General features: G+C 41.0%; 1 protein-coding gene across 1 annotated transcript in view; it reads left to right on the top strand.

Annotated features, from left to right (window-relative positions):
- ELF2 (E74 like ETS transcription factor 2) overlaps positions 1-25,068 on the top strand; it is a 141,613-nt gene that overhangs the window by 31,893 nt on the left and 84,652 nt on the right. Inside the window, exon 2 of the mRNA XM_089688917.1 lies at positions 17,412-17,571. Within this exon, the coding sequence (XP_089545043.1) occupies positions 17,497-17,571 (75 nt within the window). The 5' untranslated portion in view covers positions 17,412-17,496. The remainder of the gene's footprint in view (positions 1-17,411; positions 17,572-25,068) is intronic.

The raw sequence follows: 25,068 nt of genomic DNA, 5'->3' as shown, positions 1-25,068 counted from the left end.
AAGTCATGTTTTGTGAAGGGGATCAAATACTTACTTCCCTCATGAACATGCAAATCAGTGCATACTTTTTAGACATGCATTTCTTTTGAATTTGTTGTTGCTATTCTGTCTCTCAGTGTTACAATACACCTACCATTCGATTTTTAGACTGATCATTTCTATGTGAGTGGGCAAACATTCAAAATCAGCAGGGGATCAAATACTTATTTCCTTCACTGGATATATATAAATATATATATATATATATATATACACAGTTAGGTCCATATATATTTGGACACAGGCAGAATTTTAGATTTTTTCAGGTATTTACCAAAACATATTCAAGCTCTAGTTATATAATTGATGTTGGCTGAAAGTGCACACTTTCAGGTTTAATTTGAGGGTATGTACATCCAAATTGGAGGAAGGGTTTAGGAATTATAGCTTTTAAGAGCAGCCACCCGCCCTATTCCAAAGGACCAAAAGTAATTGGACAATTGAATATAATCATAAATAAAATGTAAATTTTTAATATTTTGTTGAGAATCCTTTACCGGCAATGACTGCCTGAATTCTGGAACCCATGGACATTACCAAAGACTGGTCTGATGCTTTTCCAGGCTCTAACTGCAGCTGTCTTCAGTTGTTCTTTGTTTGTGGGTCTTTCTGCCTTTAATTTTGCCTTCAGCAAGTGAAATACATGCTCATTGGGTTTGCGATCAAGTGATTGACCCGGCCATTGCAGAATATTCCACTTCTTTGCCTTCAAAAGCTTCTATACAGCACTGCAGTCTCCTCGAGCTCCTTGCAGCCACAGCCATCTTTGCTGGATCGGCTTCTGAGTACCGATCTTCAGCCATTTTCATTGGCCCTTCCGAGATGATGTCACTCACACGGAAGTTCATTCAACTCGGCATTGCTGAAATTTGTACACTGAGCACGTGTGCAGCTCAGTGTACAGGGCATACAGGCAGGTAGTGGAACGTTAATTCAGGAGAGACATAGTATGTCTCTTCCGTCTTAACATCCTGCCTATTTGCCAACAGTTTTTTTTCTCCAGTTTTATGTTCCACTTTAACCCCTTGGCACCGGTACCTCCTGGCCCTTTAAGGTTTCAGAAGTCAGGAGGCGGGGTTTGAGGGTCATGTGACTGCCATGATTCGCCATCACGGCGGTCACATGATCGGGAAAGGTCCCATTCGAAAGAGGAGATCAGGACCTTTCTGTGAGTACAGGACATGTGTGCTGGGAGCACGCAGGGCACGTGTTCTCAGCACATATGTTTTTCTTAATTGCACGCAAATGTGCGGCCGCTCGGCGTCAAGGCCCAGACGCCGGGAGGCCACACATTTGTGTACGGCCGGTGTGAAGAGGTTAAAATACCATTCCTGAAAAGCAACTTTCTTTCGGAGTCCTTTCTATGCTGATCAGGGGCTTTAAATTGGCCCTATCATATACAGTATCTCACAGAAGTGTACACCATCACATTTTTGTAAATATTTTATTATATCTTTTCATACTGACAATACTGAAGAAATGACACTTTGCTACAATGTAAAGTAGTGAGTGTACAGCTTGTATAACTGCAAATTTGTAAATGTCTAAACCGCTGGCAACAAAACTGAATACACCCCTAAGTGAAAATGTCCAAATTGGGCCCAGTTAGCCATTTTCCCTCCACAGTGTCATGTGACTCCTTAGTGTTACAAGGTCTCAGGTGTGAATGGGGAGCAAGTGTGTTAAATTTGGTGTTATCTCTCTCACTCTCATACTTTTCACTGGAAGTTCAACATGGCACCTCATGGCAAAGATCTCTGAGGATCTGAAAAAAGAATTGTTGCTCTATATAAAGATGGCCTAGGCTATAAGAAGATTTCCAAGACCCTGAAACTGAGCTGCAGCACAGTAGCCAAGGCCATACAGTGGTTTAACAAGACAGGTTCCACGCAGAACAGGCCTTTCCATGGTTGACCAAAGAAGTTGAGTGCACGTGCTCAGCATCATATCCAGAGGCTGTCTTTGGGAAATAGATGTATGAGTGCTGCCAGCATTGCTGCAGAGGTTGAAGGGGTGGGGGAGTCAGCCTGTCATTGCTCAGACCATACGCTGCACACTGCATCAAATTGGTCTGCATGGCTGTCGTCCCAGAAGGAAGCCTCTTCTAAAGATGATGCACAAGAAAGCCCGCATACGGTTTGCCGAAGAGAAACAGACTAAGGACAAGGATTACTGGAACCATGTCCTGTGGTCTGATGACATCAAGATAAACTTATTTGGTTCAGATGGTGTCAAGCGTGTCTGGTGGCAACCAGGTGAGGAGTACAAAGACAAGTGTGTCTTGCCTACAGTCAAGCATGGTGGTGAGAGTGTCATGGTCTGGGGCTGCATGAGTGCTGCCGGCACTGGGGAGCTACAGTTCATTGAGGGCACCATGAATGTCAACATGTACTGTGACATACTGAAGCAGAACATGACCCCCTCCCTTTGGAGACTGGGCCGCAGGACAGTATTCCAACATAACAACCCCAAACACACCTCCAAGATGACCCCTGCCTTGCTAAAGCTGTGGGTAAAGGTGATGGTCTAAACCCTATTGAGCATCTGTGGGGCATCCTCAAACGGAAGGTGGAGGAGCGCAAGGTCTCTATCATCCATCAGCTCCATAATGTCGTCATGGAGGAGTGGAAGAGGACTCCACTGGCAACCTGTGAAGCTCTAGTGAACTCCATGCCCAAGAGGGTTAAGGCATTGCTGGAAAATAATGGTGGCCACACAAAATATTGACACTTTGGGCCCAATTTGGACATTTTCACTTAGGGGTGTACTCACTTTTGTTGCCAGTGGTTTAGACGTTAATAGCTGTGTGTTGTTATTTTGAGGGGACAGCAAATATACATGTTATACAAGCTGTACACTCACTACTTTTACATTGTAGCAAAGTGTCATTTCTTTAGTGTTGTCACATGAAAAGATATAAACTATTTGCAAAAATGTGAGGGGTGTACTCACTCCTGTGAGACTGTAACTAAATGTATTACTTGTAAAGTACAGGACACAGGAAACTTCATTGTTCTTTGTAAAATTCTATAGTACATTAATAAATATTTATAAGTACTTTTTTTTTTTTTTCATTTAATTTTTCCAGCACTTCTGGTCTTGGCCGCCTAGGGGATTATGTCATCCGGCTAGCCCATTGATTCCTGGGATATCTGTGTTCTCTATCCCAGGAGTCTTTGGGTAGCCTAAGCGTCTAATATAACAGTATTTCCAGGTGTCATTTTTGAAGAAGAGGATATGCTGGGAGGAAGTACAGGTTCTGTGATGCTAATGCGCATACTAATATTCATGCACATGTGCAAGAACAGGAGGTGCATGCTGGGTAGCCAGCTGCACTAAATTCCCAAATGCACTGGCACTGGCTTCAGATGCCCACAGCTAAGATAGCCACTGCTGGGATTTCAACAGGGGTCAGTAAACAGGACTTTTGGCAAGTAAAGAAAATAATTACAGTATTGACACTATCCAAAGTAAATACAGGGATTTTCAAGGATCACAAGGATGTGTTTGAGTAGGGGACTGTAGCTCTTCTTTAACCCCTTCCCGCCTCCCAGCCATATAGGAGTTTTTAAAAGCTGGAAGGCAGAGGTGGGCATTTGGGTCATGTGATTGGCTGGCTGTCATAGTGGTCACATGAGTGGAAATCATCCGATCGCTAGTATGCTTCGGGAGCTTTCTGGTCCCTGCTGATGTCTGTGCTGTGAGTCTGCAGGGTGCACGCTCTCAGCACAGAGTTGTTTACATAGGGCCGCATATATGCAGCCTCTCGGCAGTAAAGCTCACCTGCCGGGAGGCCACATATATGCACCACGTCTATGGGAAGAGGGTAAGTGCATGTTGAGGCCTCTGCTGGCACTGGCTTCAGTTGAAAGGTGCTTTAATATCTGGGGCGATCAAAGGGTTAGCAGTGTGCTGTGTTGTGTTTTACATAGTGTGATTTACTAGGGAGACAAGCTGCTTTATATTGCTTTGCTGTGCAGAGCAATACAAAGCAGCCTGTTCATGCTGACAGGGGAGAGATCTGTGTTGTTTACATACGGATTTCTCCCCTGTCAGCTTTGCCAATGATCACACTGCGACCCAGTGATTTGACAATAGGAGTCAATAGCTGCATGACCTGGAAAAAACAAAATCACGTATATATACACGTGATTTTGTGCATTCCTGCCACCCTGTAGCAGTACTTCTGCATAGGGCGGTCGGGAAGCGGTTAACCCATTCCTGCCCAGTGTGATTAGTACAGTGTCAGTGCTTTTTATTAGCACTGATAACTGTATTAGTGTCACTGGGGATGTCAGTGGCAGTTAGTTCCCCCCCAGTGTCAGAATGCCCGCTGCAGTCCTGCAATAAGTCAATGATCGCCGCCATTACTAGTAAAAATAAATAAATAAAAATTCCAGTATATATACCTCCATTTGTAGACATAAACCAATAAAAAAATTTTTTACTGGATATGTTTTATAGCAGAAAAAAAGAAAAAACACACAGGTGATCAAATACCACCGAAAGAAAGCTCTATTTGTGGGATAAAAGGGACATAAATTTAATTCATGTACAACATTGCATGACCGTTCAATTGCCAGTTAAAGTAACGCATCGCCATATCGCAAAATATATCCTGGTCAGGAAGGGGGGTAAGCCAATCTTAAAGCTGAGCTCCACCCAAAAGGGGAAGTTCCACTTTAAGCCTTTGTCCCCCGCTCCCCATTAAAGATTGGCACCTTTGGGGGGGTACCCGAATTTGACAGGTACCCGCTCCCGCTCCCACTTCCACTGCGATAGCCTAGGCAATCGGAAGTGAAAGTCGTCATGCCCCCTCTCTCTCCGTAGTCTTCTGGGACATGTGACAGGTCCCAGAAGACTACGGGGCCATTTACAAAGTGCAGCCCTTCTCCCGCATGCACAGTGGGCACCTGGCTGTGAAACCACAAGCTGTCACAGCCGGGTGCCCACACTGAAGATGCCGGCGCCAGGGAGATAAGACAGCCGGTGAAATCAGTGGTGGTGAGGACACCGCTGGACCGAGGGACAGGTAAGTGGCTTTATTTTTTTACAGTTTTTGTAGCTGCTGACTTTTTATTTTTTCAGGTGGAACTCCGCTTTAAAGTTAGGAACCAGGTTCCTTTTTGTTTTTTTAATTTAAATATTTATAAATTTTTCAGATAGACAAGTTATACAAACATACTCAATAAAACCTTAGCTTATTATCAAAACATTTAGCGTTTCATCCCTCCCCCCCCCCCCCCCCCCACCTATTTACCACCCATCCCCCCCATTCAATCCCTGACCCCTTCTGCTCTGCATTTTCCTGTTCATTTCTGGAGATCGTAATTCCCTATAAAAGAACAAAGTATGTTTCCATATTATTCTATGTTAATCCCCCATAACCTCTAAGGCTAGCCTTGACTTTTTGAATTCCTCCCATTTGTTCCATCTTGTATGGTGACTCTCCATCTTATCTTCATTCAAATGATAAAGTTCCTCCTTTTTACATATTTGATCCACCCTATCCACCCAGTCTTTTATTTTTGGCACCTCCTGTCTCCTCTAATACTTGGGTATCAGTCCCTTTGCTGCATTCAAATGGTACAATAAACCAGATTCTTTGTATTTTTTAACTGAAAGCTTAGTACTATGAAAAAGGCAAATCTCTGGGTCTACTAGAATATCAACCTCTGTAATTTTCTGAATCAAGCTGATTCCTTTTGTTTTGAACCAGTTAGCATTGTTTGTTGTTTTGCCCAATCCTTAGTTGTAATTCTTGGGGACTTCCATTGTCCAGATCTAATGGAGTTAATAAAACAAAATGTAAGCTTATGCACACCTAAATCAGTGCATAAAAGGTTAATTGCATGTATGCAAGTATTGAATTTCCTCACGAAAGACCCAAGAATAATAATCTAAAAATATATAATAGCACTGCAAACAGCCAATGTTTTGATTTTTATATATTTATGAAAGAAAGCATCATCTAAAGACAAAACCGTAAAACAGAGTTTATTCACAAGATCTTTCCACAGTCCCTTCATCTGGACAAAGATAGACTCTCACCTACAGGCTTCATATAAGGTGGACCTCACTTGAGAAAGGGGTTTTTAATCAGAAATTCTGTTATTCTCACCTCTACCTGATCCTGAGAATGTCAGCTGAAGGTTTTTTTTCTGGTATCTATCTATGTGTATTGTTGTTTAATTGCTGCACTTTTAGCTGGATCTCCTTCCTGGTCTAATGAAAATGTATATGGTGCTTGTAGTTGAGAGTTTGTCTTTGTCTACATAGGGGAATAGTGGGGAGATCTTTGTGCATGTACTCTGTTGTGCTGTTTTGTCTTTATATGATACTTTCATTGATAAATATGTGAAAATTAAAATGTTAGCTGTTTGGAGTACTACCTATTATTTACTTCAAGATTTAAAGGCGCCTATGTCCTGTTTGGTAATATTAAAGTGTTTGTAAAGGGAAAGTTAAGGGTTTTTTACCTCAATGTATTCTCTGCATTAAATAATGTTACCCCAACATTTCATATGCTTGGTATGTTTGTTGTACCATGCAGTTGTGTTAAAATGTGTCCTGTTCTCTTGCATTGCTTTTTTTGTGTGAAGTACCTGGTGATCCTGCCAGGTCCCCTTGCTTTCCTATTTCAAACTGACCACATTAGGTCATATAATCTCTGTTCTAAGCTGCATAAGAGGCTTAGGGACATGGGGAAGGAGAAGCAGCAGCACACTGATCTTCCCTGTGAATGGCTGCGCAGGGGGTATGTCAACAAAAGTCTGACCATTGGAGGACAGGCAGGCTGCTCTCCCAGCATAGCCAGAAAACTGACCACACTAGGATGAATGTGCTCTCATGCCTAACATGGTCCGTTTGAAATAGGAAAGCAGGAGGACTGGCAGGATCAGCAGGCATTCACACAAAAAAGCAGGCCAATCTTCAGCTTTCAATGCTGTTACACTTTGAATAACAATTGCGTGGTCATGCAACACTGTACCCAAATGATGATTTTATGATTGTATTTTCACACAAATAGAGCTTTCTTTTGGTGGTATTTAATCACAGCTGTGTTTTTTATATTTTGCTAAATAAATGAAAAAAGACTGAAAATTTTGAAAAAAGAAAAAACTTGTTTCTGTTCTAAAATTATGAAAATAAATGATTTTCATAAATTTAGACTAAAATGTATTCTGCTACATTTCTTTGTGAAAATAACCCAAATCAGTGTTTATTTTTTAGTCTGTAGGAAAGAGTCCACAAACTATGGGATATATATGAAAATTGATCAATCCTGATGTACTGACGGCCTGTCTCATTTCTTGAGGCCCGAAAATGTCAGGACAGTACAAATATCCCCCAAATGACCTCTTTTGGAAAGTAGACAGGCCAAGATATTTAGTAAGAGGTATGGCAAATTTTTTTTACATACTGTCACCAGTGCAGTACAGCGTCATCCTATAAATGGTGTGGCGTGATCAGGGACATTGACTGGAGACAATACTAGAAAAAAATTAATAATCATTTTGTATTTAATTCTTTTTTTTTTTAACAAACTGTGACCAGAGCAATACAATATTATCATAGTAACATGGTACTACTCTGGGGAAATTGTTTTTTTTTTTTACGCATTATGATTGAATTTGATTGCTATAAGCAAGCCTTTTACTGAGTGAAATTGATTAATTTAGTAAGTATTGTTATTTAGCTGTGATTGCCCTCAGCTAATCACATGGTACAGATGGGCTGTGATTAGCCCTGTCTGTACCATGTGATCACTTTGATCAATCATAGCTAGCAACACAATTGTACACAATGGCATGAAAAGCAGCTATTCATTGTTTAGAATTGTCATGTGATCTTCTGTGATTGGTCAAAGCGATCTCATGGTATCGGCAGCATGTTGATAGATCAGCTACAGCCAGTGGACACAGCGGGTGACATATCTCGCTTGCAAGGTGCATTTCGGGAGGAAGTTATATGACTTCCATCCGAAACGAGGAAAGTCCCGCCCGACACATTGCAAGTGGAGATATATACACACACATATATACACAAACTTTTATGTTCAGCCCCAGCCCTCCAAATACTTGCCTGAGTCTGATCTCAATCCAGGGATCCAGGGCTGTGCCCGAGAGCAGCAGCACTTCTCTCTCTCCTTACAGAGACTGACGCAGCAGTGGGAGCCATTACCTGTGAGGAGGGAGCAGGGGACTGTGCTGAGCTGAACTATGTGTCAGTAGACGCGCACAGCCTTGCTCAGGATTGAGCCTGCATGTGTGTCACCATAGGAAGTGGCTTCCCATAATGGCACACAGAGAAGAGGAGGAGCCGAGAGCATAACAGGGGACCCCAGAAGAGGAGGTTTATGGCCACTCTGTGTAAAACCATTGCACAGAGCAGGTAAGCATGACATTTGTTTGTTATAAAAAAAAACAAAAAGCTCCCAAAAACTTTACTATCACTTTAGGAAAGAAGAAGGATTTTTGAGTTGACTTGTAAATCCTTTTCATGGAGTACATTACAAGGCACAGACCACCCTCCCTTCTGTCCTGGCATTTTCCTCTTATTGCTTGCTTGCTTGCTAAAAAAAGAGGGTTTCTAAGAGTGGGAGGAGTTATATGGGCTTCCTAACGACTTTGTCAGTGATCTCACCTGAAGGTGGCCTGTGGTCAAAATTTAAAGTAACAGTTAGGCTGGCCATACATTATACAATTATCTGCAGATTTTCTGCCCAATTTCCTTTAGATTTACCTTCAACTATGTAGTGCAAGGGCCTGCCTAATTGGATACAACTGAAAGTGTTGTTTAGGTTTGTCCTCCTATTATATGGTTTTTGGTAAATCTAAACCAAAAATCTGCAGATAATTGTATAATGTATGGCCAGCCTTACTGTACATCAAGAAAAGGATTTTACAGGCAAGACAAAAATCCTTATATTCTAAACTAAGCAAATACCTGTATAGAAGAGAGGGAATACCTGCCTCTTCTGTCAACCCATGCCGATAAACTCTGCTTCAATTTTAAAACTGGTCCTTAAGAAATCCACTGGAAAATTGGCATTTTAGTTAGTGTCAATCTTGGAGGTCCCGGGCAGCTCTCACTGGTTCCTCCTGCTGATTTAAAAAAAGAGTGAAAATTACTTTTTAAAATTGCATAAACATGTCATAGTTTATATAAGATTTGTGTGATTGGCTTTAAATCTGCTTCAGACTGTAAATTACTGATGCACTCATATATTGGTCGCTGAAACCTATCATCCGAAAATAGGATTATATGTGTAGGGGCGGTGCCACCCGGGGACATCACGCATGTGACCCCACCCCATGTGACATCAATGATGTCACATAGGGCGGGGTCACTCGGGTGATGTCCTCAGGTGGCCCCGCCCCTTACATATTTAAGAACTGTCAAACCACAGGAGTAGACAGACAGCGGGAGCCATCGTCGGAAGCGGAGCCTTTTTTTTTCTTTTTCTTTTTCTTTTTTTTCGGGTTGGTGGCGGACACCGTGATTGACGTTGGATCTACTGTGTGGTACTTCCAGATTTCGATAAGCGCCCTGCAGCCCCAAAGCACCCCCCCATGTTGAGGGCATGTGGCCTGGTATGGTTCAGGAGTCCCCCCCCCCCCCCCCTTTCCTGACCTGCCGGGCTGCATGCTTGGATAAGGGCCTGCTATGATTTTGGGGGGGGGGACCCCCACGCCAGTTTTTTTAATTTTTGGAGTGGGAGTAACCCTCAAAATCCATACCAGACCCGAAGGGCTTGGTATAGATGGGAGGGGGGACCCCAAGATGTTTTTTTAATTTATTTGTTTAATTGCCAGCAATTAATCTACATTTACCTGTCAGTGGGGAACCCCGCATTATTTGATAAAATAACTCATGCGGTATTTTAGCAGCGTTTACTTTTTTCTGACCGTAAGGAACGGATTAAATGGTTTTCAATGCATTCCTATGGGAAACGACGTTTCGGTTTCCAACTTTTTCACTATACGAAAAATCCCGCAGAACAAATTAAATTCGGAAACCGAGGTGTGTGTGTGTATATGTAAATTTTTCTGTCTAATTTTGTGTGCTACTGTCAATAAATGAAAGTTATTTTACGTTACTGGATTGTATTTTTAAAAATAAGTTTCATTTAAATTTTTGATAATTAAAAAGTCGAACGCAGTCGAATACAATTTTATTTATATATATATATATATATATATATATATATATATATATATATATATATATATAAAAATATATTTTAAATGTCCATTTTGGGTTCAGTTTTTGGTCAAGTGCATCCTGAATTTTTGTTTTCAATCTAGAATTTTCATTTCGGTCCACCACTACTGTAAATCCTCTAGAAGGTTTTCAGTAGATTAGCACAAATGAATTACATACATGAAATTATGCTTTATTAGGCTATGCAGAAGGCAACAGCCGTTGTAATCAGTTTTTCAATCTGTCTGAGATTGCGTAACACAATCGCTGGAGTGTGTATAAGGCCTGTTACACTTTGTGTTTGTTGAGAATGCCAGCCTGACAGATTGTAGTGTTATGCCCTTTGCTTCATTTCTACAGTTAATTGTGGCTACTAGCCCATAGTGTAGATATTTTTTGTTACATGGCTGATGAATTAGATCTGTTTGGCTGAGTACCCTTATAATACATGTCAAACCATTCTGAGTGGGTTGTTTGTTTGTGCTGTCTTTTTGTTATGTCCTGATGTCTTGCGGCACTGTTGTTATTGTATACTCTACTTTCCTTTCCCAGCCTTATTTAGTGCATAATGTTTCCCACAGCAGCATAGCAATAAGATGCTGTTAGCTAGCTTAATTACATTTCTGAAAGTTCTCTTTCCATTTACAGTTCAAGTCTGTAAATATCCTTCTAATTAGTCCTGGATATATGATATACTTTATTGAATATGCCGTTGTGTGACTTATTAGATAAGACTAACATTAGGGTTCTGATGAAAATGAAGATGAAGACCAGCCAGATGCACAAAGGACACTTTTGATGAGCTTGAAAAAGCTTTCTTGAAGTCCATTTCATTCAGTTTGTCTAGTGTTGTAGGTCCTTGCACTGCATAGTATTGCTAAGTCTAAGGCCTCATGCACACAGGGCATTTTTGCAACCACGTTTAAGGGCATCAAGCATTTTTTTTTTTGGCTTCCAAACGCCCCTGCATGTTATTCTATGTGTCCATGCACACATAGACTTTTAGAAGCTTTTAGAGGTAGGAAAAAAACCCAGGGTTAGTGTGTCCAGGAGAAGCAGTGTTTTGACAGAAAAAACACTTGAGGCGTGTAAACGCATCTGAACGCATGTTAATGTTAGGCGCGTTTAGCACTTGAGCATAAATTCATTTCAATGGCCAGAATAAACTATTATTCTGGCCGGTGAAATGAGTTAAGGCCCAAGCGCTTGACGCCTGTAAATGCACCTAAATGCTTGTAAAAGCGGTAGACGCTTTTATAAACATCAGGTGTTTTTTCTGCCAAAACGCTGCTGCCAAAAGGAGGAGGGTTTTTAAAGCGTCCTGTGTGCATGAGGCCTAAAGGAGATTGTACACTTAGATTGTGATGTGTATATGTGTGTCCAGCTTTAACATTTGCTCAGATTTAATTTGTTGTATCACCTACGTTTACCAAGAATACTATGGTCTATGACCATCTTTATGCTGGGAGTGTCTCTCTGATATATTCTCATTCCCCATAGGCATAAAAATCTATGGTCTTGGCGATTTTTTGCAGGTAAAAAAATGTGCTTTTTATTACTTTTGGTTGCAGGAGCCTGTAAACCATTGCACCGTCAGCAGATTGCTGGTGCCATGCAGGTCTCCTGCAGATCTGTCATTATATCTGCTTGCCCATACAGGATGTATGTGTGAATGAATGATGCGGGCGTGTAGGCAGAGCCCCACATTGCCACGCTTTAATCAAAAAGTGACAGCTTGTATGGAGAACTTCTTCCCGTACTGCTGTCGGGGGGGGGGGGGGGGGGGGGATTGGGCAGTGGCTGCAGCATTGGGAACATGTTACATGTTCCACCCTAAAAACAGGTGGAACATGCAATATATTCCCAAAGGTGAACTTATCCTATAATGCAGCTACCTGCTTGTCTGAATGATAGAATTGGCTTAATAAACTAGTAATGTCTGATCTGAGTGAAAATGTAGTTAATGTAAAACAGGTTTGTGTACTTTGCTCTTGTTTACAGGGCTACTTGACAGTGCTCTGTGCAAGCAATTTATTTCTTAGAGACCGCAGTAGGGTCATTGAAAACAAAACCATGTTTATCAGCATTCTAAGCCCCTCTTATCACAGAGGAAGTGTTCCACAATATAATCTCATATATGCATATTAGCATCTTAATTGTTACTGTCAGGTAGTACTTTGGCCGACCATAATGGGTCAAAATTTGACCAATTTTTCATCTGAAAATCGGACCTAAGAATAATCGGTTGATTTTAGCTCTGTTAGTGGGTCAATGGCACTGGCCGATATTCGTGGTTCCTCCCCTTTTCGGTGACAGGGTATGTTGGAAAATTTACAAAAAACGATGGTCAAATTGTACGATCAATTTTTTCCGGAAAGAATATGCACAAGAGCCATGACCTAGAAGGACCAGAAGTTTTGCCTGTTATATGGGGTGAACTTTATGACTTGGTTGACCGATTTTCAAAATCATTGATAGCACCATAGGATTACCGAGACGAAAAATCGTTCGGAATTCGAACCATGTATGGCGTGCATAAGTCTATCCAAAACAGATGGTTCAGTTTTTGGTAGAAGCCTTATGTATACCTGCTAAGGCCGGCCATACACTCGTTCGAAAATCGGACCTAAGATTAATCGCTGATTTTTGCTCTGTTAGTGGGGCAATGGCACCGGCCGATTTTCGTGGTTCCTCCCCATTTCGTTTATCGTGCATGCTGGAAAATTCGTGAAAAACTACTGATTTTTGAGATCGTTGGTGGCACCATCGGATTACAGAATGAACGAGGTTTTCGATCGAAAAATCATTCGGAATTTGACCCATGTATGACCTGCTTAAAGCCAAGGGTGTCTTACACCCTGGTCACATCAAAGCCGATTTTGAAATCATGCGACTTACAGTGCAAGTAACACGGCATGCAAATCGCATGCCAAGTCGCACCCAATATGACTGGGGTGTTATATTCTGTTGGGGTTTCCAGTTATTCTGTGGGGTGATCTGAAGAGGACTGTGCACAGGAGATGCCCTCGCAATCTGACAGATTTGGAGTCTTTTTGCAGTGAAGAGTGGGAAAATATTGCCATGTCAAGATGTTCCATGCTGATAGACTCATACCCAAAAAGACTGAGTGCTGTAATAAAATCAAAAGGTACTTCAACAAAGTATTAGTTTAAGGGTGTGCACTCTTATGGAACCATAATATTTTAGTTTTTTTATTTTTACTTTTCTCCACCTAAAAGATTTCAGTTTGTTGTTCAACTGAGTTGTACATTTTTATACAGGTGAAACTCACAAAATTAGAATATCGTGCAAAAGTTCATTTATTTCAGTAATGCAACTTAAAAGGTGAAACTAATATATGAGATAGACTCATTACATGGAAAGCAAGATAGTTCAAGCCGTGATTTGTCATAATTGTGATGATTATGGCTTACAAATCCACAATCTCAGAAAATTAGAATATTGTGAAAAGGTGCAATATTCTAGGCTCTAATGCAGGCCATAGATGGGTCAAAAATCGGCCGATTTTTCCGCTGAAAATAAAATCGGCCGATTTTCGGATCGTTAGTGGGCTAATTGTTTGGCCGTTTTTCGGTATTTTGGCAGCTTTTTTTTATCAGAAAGTTGGAAAAAGATCAGCCGATTTTGCCGATCGGCTGATTTTTGCGGCAATTATGGGCAAATCGGCCGATTTTTTTTATCGATTAAAAAAAAATCTGCGCATGAGCAGTGACCTGCAAGAGGAAGACAAAAAGAAGGATGAAGAAGGATGAAGAAGAAGAGGATGAAGAAGAGGAGGAAGATGATGAAGAAGAGGATAAGGATGAAGAGGAAGAAGAGGATGAAGAAGAATAATTCCAGTCCAGCAAAAAGTGTCCCTGCAGAGAGCTCTGCTATTTCTTTGACAGTTCCTTGACATTTATAGCGGTTGCAACAATGTATCTGTTTCCGAATAAAAACATCTGTATCCGAAATGGATACAAATAGATACATTGATGCAACCGCTATAAATGTCAAAGAACTGTCAAAGAAATAGCGGAGCTCTCTGCAGGGACACTTTTTGCCGGCTGTAGACGGGATGAAAATCGGCCGATTTTTTTTTTTTTTTTTTTTTTTTTTTTTTTTTACCATTCCTGGTAACGTCGGCCGCTTGAATGACCGATTTTTAGTTTTTTTTTTTTTTAAAGAAAAATCGGCCGGTTTTCTCCCCATCTATGGCCTGCATAAGTGTCCCACTAATCAGCTAATTAAGCCATAACACCTGCAAAGGGTTCCTGAGCCTTTAAATTGTCTCTCAGTCTGGTTCAGTAGGAATCACAATCATGGGAAAGACTGCTGACCTGGCAGTTGTGCAGAAAACCATCATTGACACCCTCCATAAGGAGGGAAAGCCTCAAAAGTTAATTGCCAAAAGAAGTTGGATGTTCCCAAAGTGCTGTATCAAAGCATATTAATAGAAAGTTATGTGGAAGGGAAAAGTGTGGAAGAAAAAGGTGCACAAGCAGCAGGGATGACCGCAACCTGGAGAGGATTGTCAGGAAAAGGCCATTCAAAAGTGTTGGGGACTTTCACAAGGAGTGGACTGAGGCTGGAGTCAGTGCATCAAGAGCCACCGCACACAGACGGATCCTGGACATGGGCTTCAAATGTCATATTCCTCTTGTCAAGCCGCTCCTGAACAACAAACAACGTCAGAAGCGTCTTGCCTGGGCTAAAGAAAAACAGACCCAGAGTATGGAGGAAGAATGGAGAGGCACACACTGCAAGATGCTTGAAGTCCAGTGTGAAGTTTCCACAGTCTGTTGATTTTAGGAGCCATGTCATCTGCTGGTGTTGGTCCACTGTGCTTCATTAAGTCCAGGGTCAACGCAGCCATCTACCAGGAGATTTTGGAGCACTTCATGCTTCCTTCCGCAGATGAGCTTTATGGGGATGCTGACTGCATTTTCCAGCAGGACTTGGCACCTGCCCACACTGCCAAAAGCACCGAAACCTGGTTCAATGACCGTGGGATTACTGTGCTTGATTGGCCAGCAAACTCGCCTGACCTGAACCCCATAGAGAATCTATGGGGCATTGCCAAGAGAAAGACATGAGACCGAACAATGCAGAAGAGCTGATGGCCGCTATTGAAGCATCCTGGTCTTCCATAACACCTCAGCAGTGCCACAGGCTGATAGCTTCCATGCCACGCCGCATTGAGGCAGTAATTGCTGCAAAAGGGGCCCAAGCTAAGTACTGAGTACATATGCATGCTTATACTTTTCAGAGGTCCGATATTGTTCTATGTACAATCCTTGTTTTATTGATTGCATGTAATATTCTAATTTTCTGAGATTGTGGATTTGGGGTTTTCATGAGCTGTAAGCCATAATCATCACAATTATGACAAATCACAGCTTGAACTATCTTGCTTTGCATGTAATGAGTCTATCTCATATATTAGTTTCACCTTTTAAGTTGCATTACTGAAATATATGAACTTTTGCACGATATTCTAATTTTTCGAGTTTCACCTGTAGGTTACATTAACCACTTGACCTCCAGAGGATTTACCCCCCTTAATGACCAGGCCTCTTTTTGCTACTCGGCGCTGCACTAATTCAACTGATAATTGCGCTTTCATGCAATGCTGCACCCAAACGAAATTTACGTCCTTTTTTTCAGACAAATAGGGCTTTCTTTCGGTGGTATTTGATCACCTGTGCGCTTTTTATTTTTCAAGCTATAAACAAAAAAAGGCCAAAAACGTTTAAGAAAAACTATACTTTTTACTTTCAGCTATAAAAAATATATAGTAAACTCAAAGTTAGTTATAAATTTAGGCCAAAATGTATTCTGCTCCATGTTTTTGGTAAAAAAAATCCCAATAAGTGTATATTGATTGCTTTGTGTGAAAGTTATAGCGTCTACAAACTATGGTATAGATACTGCAATTTACGCCATTTTTTTGCTATACAGCGCTGCGCTAGTTTAACAGACAATTGCGCGGTCATGCAAAATGGTACATAAATGAAATTTACATCCTTTTTTTTCCCACAAATTGAGCTTTCTTTTGGTGGTATTTAATTGCCTGTGCGGTTTTTATTTTTTGCGCTAAAAAAAAAAAGCCTGACAATTTTGAGGAAAAAAAACAATATTTTGGACTTTTTGCTATAAAACCTGTCCAGTGAAAAAAAATTTAAAAATCAAATTTAGTCATAAATTTCTGCCAAAATGCATTTTGCGACATGTCTTTGCTAAAAAAAAACCCAATACGTGTAAATTAATTGGTTTACGTGAAAGTTATAGCGTTTACAAATGGCGGGAAAGATACTGGGATTTTTAGTTTTTTTTTTTATACTAATAATGGCGGCAATCAGCGACTTATGGCGGGACTGCGGCGGACATTCTGACATTGGGGGGTACTGACTTGGGGTCACTGACATCCCCAGTGACACCAATACAGTGATCAGTGCAAAAAAAAAAAACTGACACTGTACTAATGGCGCTGGGGAGGAAGGGGTTAAGTTTATTATTCAGGGAAAGGGTTAACTGTGTGAGGGGAGTGTTTTACTAGGGGGCGGGGGTGTGTACTGCAGGGAACACCGCTGATCGGGAGAGAGAAACTCTTCTGTCCCGATCAGCGTGTCCTGGAGCTGTCAGGCAACTGACAGAAAGCACAGCTACTGCAGCTGTGCTCTCTGTCAGCGATTGCCGCCGATCGCCACGACATAGCCGGTAACGACCGGCTGTGGCCCGGCGACTGACATCCACGGCCGTGATCGGTGGGACAGGTAGGGCGGTGCGTGCCCCCTACCTGTTTTAAAAACAAGCGTTTTAAAACGTGGTTTTGCCCAGCCGTGCCGCCCTGCCGCCGTATTTCTACAGTGGCTGGGCGGCATGTGGTTAAACGTGGAAGAAGTTCTGAAATGATTTATCTTTGTCTCGTTTTTTACATCACAGAAATCTGACATTTTAACAGGAGTGTGTAGATTTTTATATCCACTGTATATAGTAAAACAATTACTCTCTAGTAAATCTGTGTAGGTTTGAAGAAAGCCCGGTAAGGCGCTTTGATTTGTGTTATTTATTCTTGTGCTTTTCTGTGTGCAGTAGCCAGTCAATATTTCTTTTTTTTATTTCTGAATAAGTAGCACTTTATAACTACCTTTTATCTCTTCCAGATTTAGAGTGAAGACCAAGAGTGGTGATATCTGTAGCCAGTCCATTGTGTAGTCTTAGCTTACAGCTGGACTTGTGGGATGCAATATGACCTCGGCTGTGGTGGATAGTGGTGGCTCAGTGGGAAACTTTGCCAGCAATGGGGTTGAGAATCCAGAACAGGTGAGAAAACCATGTAAAGTGAAGTGATTAGCTACCACTGTCTGCACTTGTTGTAATGTATTTTTAAAGAGATCAGTAAACTTTTTCAACATTATTTAACCATATGGTGTGAGCTGTAATTGCACATCATGTTTACATTGATACATATAGATTTATCCAGTAACCTATAATTTACGTTTATACAGACAATAGAGATTCCTTACTGCAGGATTTCATGTTTTTGTAATCATTACTCAATGCATTAAAACTCCTGTCTTTTGAAAGTTCTTCGACATATGCATACCAGCAGAAACACAAATGTTTTATTGTTTCCCCTAGTTACTCCCACTCACTAGTAATTAAATCTGAATTTTGATTAACTCAAAGGCACAATTTGGTCTAGGGGAAACAGTCACTTACCTTATCCCTTAATCCTCCAGCAGCCAGTGCACTCTTCCTCTTTATCATTTTGTGGGTGGACCCTCAGAATCCTCACTTACAATGCAAGACTGGTTGTCCTGCATTGTACGCGATGACATCAGAGTGCCTGCCATCAATGGAGCAGTAAAGGCAAGTGCCTTTGACCCCTAGACAAAAATGGACATTTAACTCTTTCAGTGCAGAGAGAGTCTCACTGCAAGTGTAAATTTTTACTCCACCCAGAGATCAGCTTTAATCTTTAGGAGTGACTTTTATTCCATTAGACCATCTTGGTAAGTTTTTACCATCCACAGAAATAGAGCTTTCTTTTTGTGGTACTTAATCCCCACTGGGTTTTTTATTTTTTGCTAAATAAATGAAAAAGACCAAAAATTTTGTAAAAAAGGGTTTTTTCTTTATTTCCGTTATAAAATTTTGCAGATAATTGTCCTTCATAAATTTAGGCCAAAATGTATTCTACTGAATTTCTTTTATTATTAAACCTGTAGGAAAGTTATAAAGTCCACAAAGTATGGTACAGTAAATATCTGAAAATCGATCAATCCTGATGTTCTGATGGCTTATCTCATTTCTTGAAGCTCAAAAATATCAGGACAGTACAGATTTTCCTCAAATTACCCCTTTTTGGAAAGTATACAGTCCAAGGTATTTAGTAAAAGGAATGGTGAGTTTTTTTTAAAGTTTTTTTTTTGTCAAAATTTTTTAGAAATTGAAGAAATTAAAATTTTTTTATACATATTCTCACCAGTGCCGTACAGTGTCATCAACTGGTGTAGCGGAGATCAGAGACACTGACTGGGGACAGTACGAAAAAAAAAAATGATTTTTTTTTTTTTAGATTTATTTTCTTTTCTGTTGCATTTTTTTCCTTTTTTTTATGATTTGTTTTAACACACCTCGACATTATAATTGCTTATAGCAGTTAATTTCACTACTATAAGTAATAGTTTTACTGAATGAATTGATTAATTCAGTTTGTTTTGTTGTGGAGAATCACACCTAATCGCATGGTACAGATGGACTGTGATTGGCCCTGACGTTATCATGTGATCACTGTGACCAATCACAGCTAGCAACACAATTGTACACAATGAATGGCATAAATTAAAGCCATTCATTGTTTGCAGTTGTCATGTGATTGGTCACAGTGATTACATGGTACTGGCAGTTTGGCCGCGTTCCGTGAGGATGTTGCATGGGGGTTTATTTACTAAAGCTGGAGAGTCCAAAATCAGACTCTCTTCTGCATAGAAACCAATCAGCTTCCAGGTTTCATTGCCAAAGCTTCATTGAACAAGCTGAGGTTAGAAGCTGATTGGTTTTTATGCAGAAGGGAGTCTGATTTTGGACTCTCCAGCTTTAGTAAATAAACCCCAAGATGTCTGCCTGGAACAACGAAAGTCCCGCGTTGCTGTCAGTTTGCTATAGGCAAATAAGTGGTTAAGGCAGGAAAAATAATACAGATTGGTTCTTAGAGTCCAGTGCAATATCTGGTTCAACTCTGCATAGAAACCAATCCGTTTCCAGGTTTTTTGTCAAAGCTTAATTGAACAAGTTGAAGTTAGAAGCTATCATGCACAGCTGCACCAAATTTTGCACTCTCTAGTTTTAGTAACTCCACCCCTATGTCTGCATACAGGTGAAACTCGAAAAATTAGAATATTGTGCAAAAGTTCATTTATTTCAGTAATGCAACTTAAAAGGTGAAACTAATATATGAGATAGACTCATTACATGCAAAGCAAGATAGTTCAAGCTGTGATTTGTCATAATTGTGATGATTATGGCTTACAGCTCATGAAAACCCCAAATCCACAATCTCAGAAAATTAGAATATTACATGCAATCAGTAAAACAAGGATTGTACATAGAACAATATTGGACCTCTGAAAAGTATAAGCATACATATGTACTCAGTACTTGGTTTGGGCCCCTTTTGCAGCAATTACTGCCTCAGAGCAGCGTGGCATGGAAGCTATCAGCCTGTGGCACTGCTGAGGTGTTATGGAAGACCAGGATGCTTCAATAGCGGCCTTCAGCTCTTCTGCATTGTTCGGTCTCATGTCTCTCATCTTTCTCTTGGCAATGCCCCATAGATCCTCTATGGGGTTCAGGTCAGGCGAGTTTGCTGGCCAATCAAGCACAGTAATCCCACGGTCATTGAACCAGGTTTTGGTGCTTTTGGCAGTGTGGGCAGGTGCCAAGTCCTGCTGGAAAATGAAGTCAGCATCCCCATAAAGCTCGTCTGTGGAAGGAAGCATGAAGTGCTTTGGGAACATCCAACTTCTTTTGCAATTACCTTTTGAGGCTTTCCCTCCTTATTGAGGGTGTCTATGATGGTTTTCTGCACAACTGTCAGGTCAGCAGTCTTTTTCATGATTGTGATTTCTACTGAACCAGACTGAGAGACCATTTAAAGGCTCAGGAACCCTTTGCAGGTGTTATGGCTTAATTAGCTGATTAGTGGGACACTTATGCAGGACATAGATGGGTTGAATATCGGCCAATTTTTCGTCCGAAAATAAAATCGGCCGATTTTCGGATCATTAGTGGGCTAATTGTTTGGTCGTTTTTCGGTATTTTGGCAGGGTTTTTTTTATTGGTAAAGTTGGAAAAAGATCGGCCGCTTTTGCCGATCGGACGATTTTCGCGGCAATTATGGGCAAATCGGCCGATCTTTTTACCGATAAAAAATCTGCGCATGAACAGTGACCTGCAAGTGGAAGAAGAGGATGAAGAAGAAGAAGAAGAGGATGAAGAAGAGGATGAAGAGGAAGATGATGAAGAAGAGGATGAAGAAGAGGATGAAGAAGAGGATGAAGAAGAGGATGAAGAAGAATAATTCCAGTCCGGTAAAAAGTGTCCCTACAGAGAATTTTTCTTTGACCGTGCTTCGACATTTATAGCGGTTGCAACAATGTATCTATTTGTTTCCGAATAAAAACATCTGTATCTGAAATGGATACATTGTTGCAGCCGCTATAAATGTCAAAGCACTGTAAAAGAAATAGCAGAGCTCTCTGCAGGGACACTTTTTGCCAGCTGTAGACTGGATGAAAATCGGCCGTTTTTTTTTTTTTTTACCATTCCTGGTAATGTCGGCCGCTTGAGCGACTGATTTTTCGTTTTTTTATAGAAAAATCGGCTGGTTTTCTCCCCATCTATGGCCTACATTCGAGCCTAGAACATTGCACCTTTTCACAATATTCTACTTTTCTGAGATTGTGGATTTGGGGTTTTCATGAGCTGTAAGTCATAATCATCACAATTATGACAAATCACGGCTTGAACTATCTTGCTTTGCATGTAATGAGTCTATCTCATATATTAGTTTCACCTTTTAAGTTGCATTACTGAAATAAATGAACTTTTGCACGATATTCCAATTTTTTGAGTTTCACCTGTATATATCCACCACATTCATCTTACTGTATATCTGAATATAGCTTTATTTAGGCACATGTGACAATCATGCTATTTTTGACTCTATATTATTGTTGAAAAAACTTGTGGCATAAATGGGTACAAGAGCTCTGATGTTTACATATTAAATGCATAGGTGTCTAAATATAGAACTCTTTTTGCTTCCCATAGTAATTGGAAAGGTAATTAATCTCACTAAGACTGTAAGTATTTAAACTGTTTTTAGAAAATTTTCAATCCAATTTTTGGATGGAGTGGGGAAAATTAGAACTCCGGTCAGATTTTACTGCCATCTTGTGTGCAGCTAGAGAGATTTCCCAACACTTCCTGTTCGGGTGCCACAGTTTCACCAGATCAGAAGTGAGGGAAACTCTCCCACAGCAACACAGACTGAAGTAAACATGCTTTTTTTTTTTTTTTTTTTTTTAAATAAAGGTAAGTGGGGGAGTGTTGGAACCTGTCACCCTTCTGCAAGTATTGTTAACTATCTACTGTTGCGCTCAGCCTCCTCCAAATTCACTTTTTTTGTTGCTGTGATCTGACTTCCTGTTAAAGGGTGGCTATGTTCTGGGTGTAGGAATGTAGCCACCCTATCCTGCTTGCTCCCAAGATGGACTATGGAATGTGTAGTGTGCATAGAGCAGTGCACATGACCGCAATTGACGTGCTTTCATGAGCTGCTGAGTCCTAACAAATGGAAGGGAGGGGGAAAAGGAGTTCAGGAGCTCACAGAGGTTGTTACAGGGAGACAGAAAAACACAATAAGATGTGATTTTGTGAAAAATAGATTACAGGGTCCTTAAGTAGTATTTGTTTATGGGTTGCTTGTGGACAATAAAGATTTTGTTTAGTGTCACTTTAAATTCTGTTGCACTTGATTCTCCTTCGTCTCACAGTGCTCATTTGGGACAAAGGGACCTTCTAAGTCTAAAAAGACATTCCCTACTCATGAACAAATATAATGGGCAATATATGACCTTCACAGGTCCCAGAAGACTGCCGGACCAATTAGGATGTGCAGTACGACGTGCGCATGCGCAGTGAGCACCTGGCTGTGACGCTGCAAGCTGTCACAGCCTGGTGCCCACAGTTGAGATTCCAGCGCCGGTTCTGCTGTCAGAAGAAGGAGAGAAGGGACGGCGCGGGTGAGCACATCGCTGGACCCTGGGACAGGTGAGTGTGTGTTTATTAAAAGTAAGCAGCTACAGTTTTTGTAGCTGCTGACTTTTAATAAACACAAAAATGACTGGAACTCCACTTTAAGGCCTGGCTAACATTAGTGTGGTCATGTGGCCTGCGTCTGACGCAAGAAAAGGTATATCCGCAGGGAAACCGCATGGTTTTTTTGACCCGCACTGGGCTGAGATGCATGAGGGTGCTATTCAGAATGAATGGCAGTCCTGCACGTCTCGCAAGAGCAGCGCAATTTGGCGACGGGTTTATTGCGGGTGCGGGAACAGATGTGATTCTCGCAACCAGCCTGCAGCTTGCAAGCTAGTGTGAACTTAGTCTTACTAAAGGATTCTGCTGTCAGAAATTTTGAGGCACTCCTGATGGTGTCTTTATTCTTGCAGGCCCAGCTCTGCAACCAGCTATTCCTGCAATTTCTGTTTGTCAAACTGCAGCTAATTGGACTGGATGCTCTAGAACAGGAGTCTCCAAACTGCGGCCCGGGGCTATTTTTCTGCATTTATCCTGCCCCTGGGGCACTATACCTCCTAATGACATTAACAGTGGGTCACTATTCATCCTACTGACACTAACGATGGGGCACAATTCCTCCCCATTGACACCAATGATGGGGCACTATTTCTCCCACTGATACCTATGACTGGGCATGGTTCCTCCCTCTGAAACCAATGATGGGGCACTATTCCTTCCACTTTTTTTTTTTTTTTTGTCTTTTTTTTTTTGTCTTGTCTTTTTTTTTGTGTGCCTTGAGCTTCTATGATTCGCTAATAAACAGCTGCCAGCACCTTAAGACACTCATATATATGTGCCCCTTCAATCTGGTTCCTTGGTGTATTGTGTGCTTCATAATCTTTTCTTATACAATCTCTTTCACTCAGAGTGCATGCAAAGAAATATAAAACCACATAGTGCCTTATCCTCCAAATAATCACTTATTTTTATATATAGGTAGATGCACTACTCACATTTACAATTTAATTCACTGTGCCTTGTGATAGATATTAATCATTTTATTGGAAACACTTGTGTGAAAACTATGATATCTACAAAACTTGTGCCCTCACCTTGGAACTTTTAATATATCAGCATCAATCTCCTTCTGAGACTCCTTGAATGTTTTCCTGGATCACTTTGACTCTTTACATATTTTTTGATACTGTCCATTTAAATCCTCTCAGTCCACATGGAAAGAGAGATATATAATATCTTATCCTGCCCTTTTCAGGCAGAATTTCACTTTTCGTAATAAATAGAAGTGTTTTCCAATGCCATTTCTGGGCCAGCCATCCCAATGTGCTTTTCTCTCACCTTGTCCACAGGACGTTACATTTTTTTTGTCAGTTTCTGTGAGATTCTGAACGGATTTTCAGATTGCATAATTTCCTGTAGATGGTCTCTCAGCTTTCACTTCCTGTAGGCCACTTCCCAGAAGCCTTCACTTCTTTGTTCCATCACAGAAGAGGGTGTGATAGGGTGTGTTCACCACTCTGGACCTCTCCTCCCTTAGTACAATACTACCTCCCATCAGCTATGTAGAGGGCCTGTCTGATTTGATACAGATTGAATAGATTGTTCCATAGTTCTGGTACATCTAAAGGAAATTGTACATAGATTGTACAATCAGATTGCATAGTGTATAGCCATTTTCATACAAGTACAAAATAGGGAGCGGAGACACTCAGTTGTTGGGCCCCGTTCACATCTCTGTGTAGTGAAGACTCACATTCCTGCATTTTTGAGTGTTTTTACCTGTCACACATAGTGTAGCCCATTCACTTGAACGGGCTGCTATACACGCAACAATTGCCCCCAAAAAGCTCCAGAACTATTTTTGGAGTGGAGCACGGTGCATTACTGAAGTTTTTGGTGTGTTTGCCACACTTGGGGTGCCTTTTTAACATGTAATAACACAAACATTTGTAGTGTGTTTCTGAAACGCATGGAACAACGTGCATTTTATGTGTAGATTGCCATGCATTCGGAAACACACAGATGTGAATGGAGCCTCATTGTTAAGTGTAAACACAACAATTTCAGTTTCAGGCCCCATTTACACCGAGAGAAGGAGCGCATGTTTTTTGGCTCGTTTCTCCAGTGACACACATAGGGCAGCCTGTTGATTTCAATGGGCTGCACTCCACATGGCAAAGTAGCTTATGGGACATTTTGGTGTGATGCGAGTTGCATATTTTTTTACTGCGTGTTTTGCTGCATTTGTTACCTGTTTTTTCACTCTAAAGTCTGAAGGATAATAAATTGGCCCTTTGTTTAGAAATTTTGGAGACCCCTGCCGTAGAACAAGTCATGACATCTCCAGAATGGATTTGATTTTTGTTCACATGTGTAGGATCATATGGCTCAAAGCCTGGTCAGCTGAAGCTGCCTGTAAAAGACATCTCACAAAAATGCCCTTTGATGGAGGATGTCTCTTTGGTGAGGTATATGAAAAATTCATCAAAGAAG

This window comes from Staurois parvus, unplaced genomic scaffold, assembly GCF_062004578.1.
Source record: "Staurois parvus isolate SC_StPar_1 unplaced genomic scaffold, SC_StPar_1.0 ptg000460l, whole genome shotgun sequence".
Classification (NCBI taxonomy): domain Eukaryota; kingdom Metazoa; phylum Chordata; class Amphibia; order Anura; family Ranidae; genus Staurois; species Staurois parvus.
The sequence above is the reverse complement of the archived record's forward strand: the minus strand, read 5'-3'. Positions and strand labels throughout refer to the sequence as shown.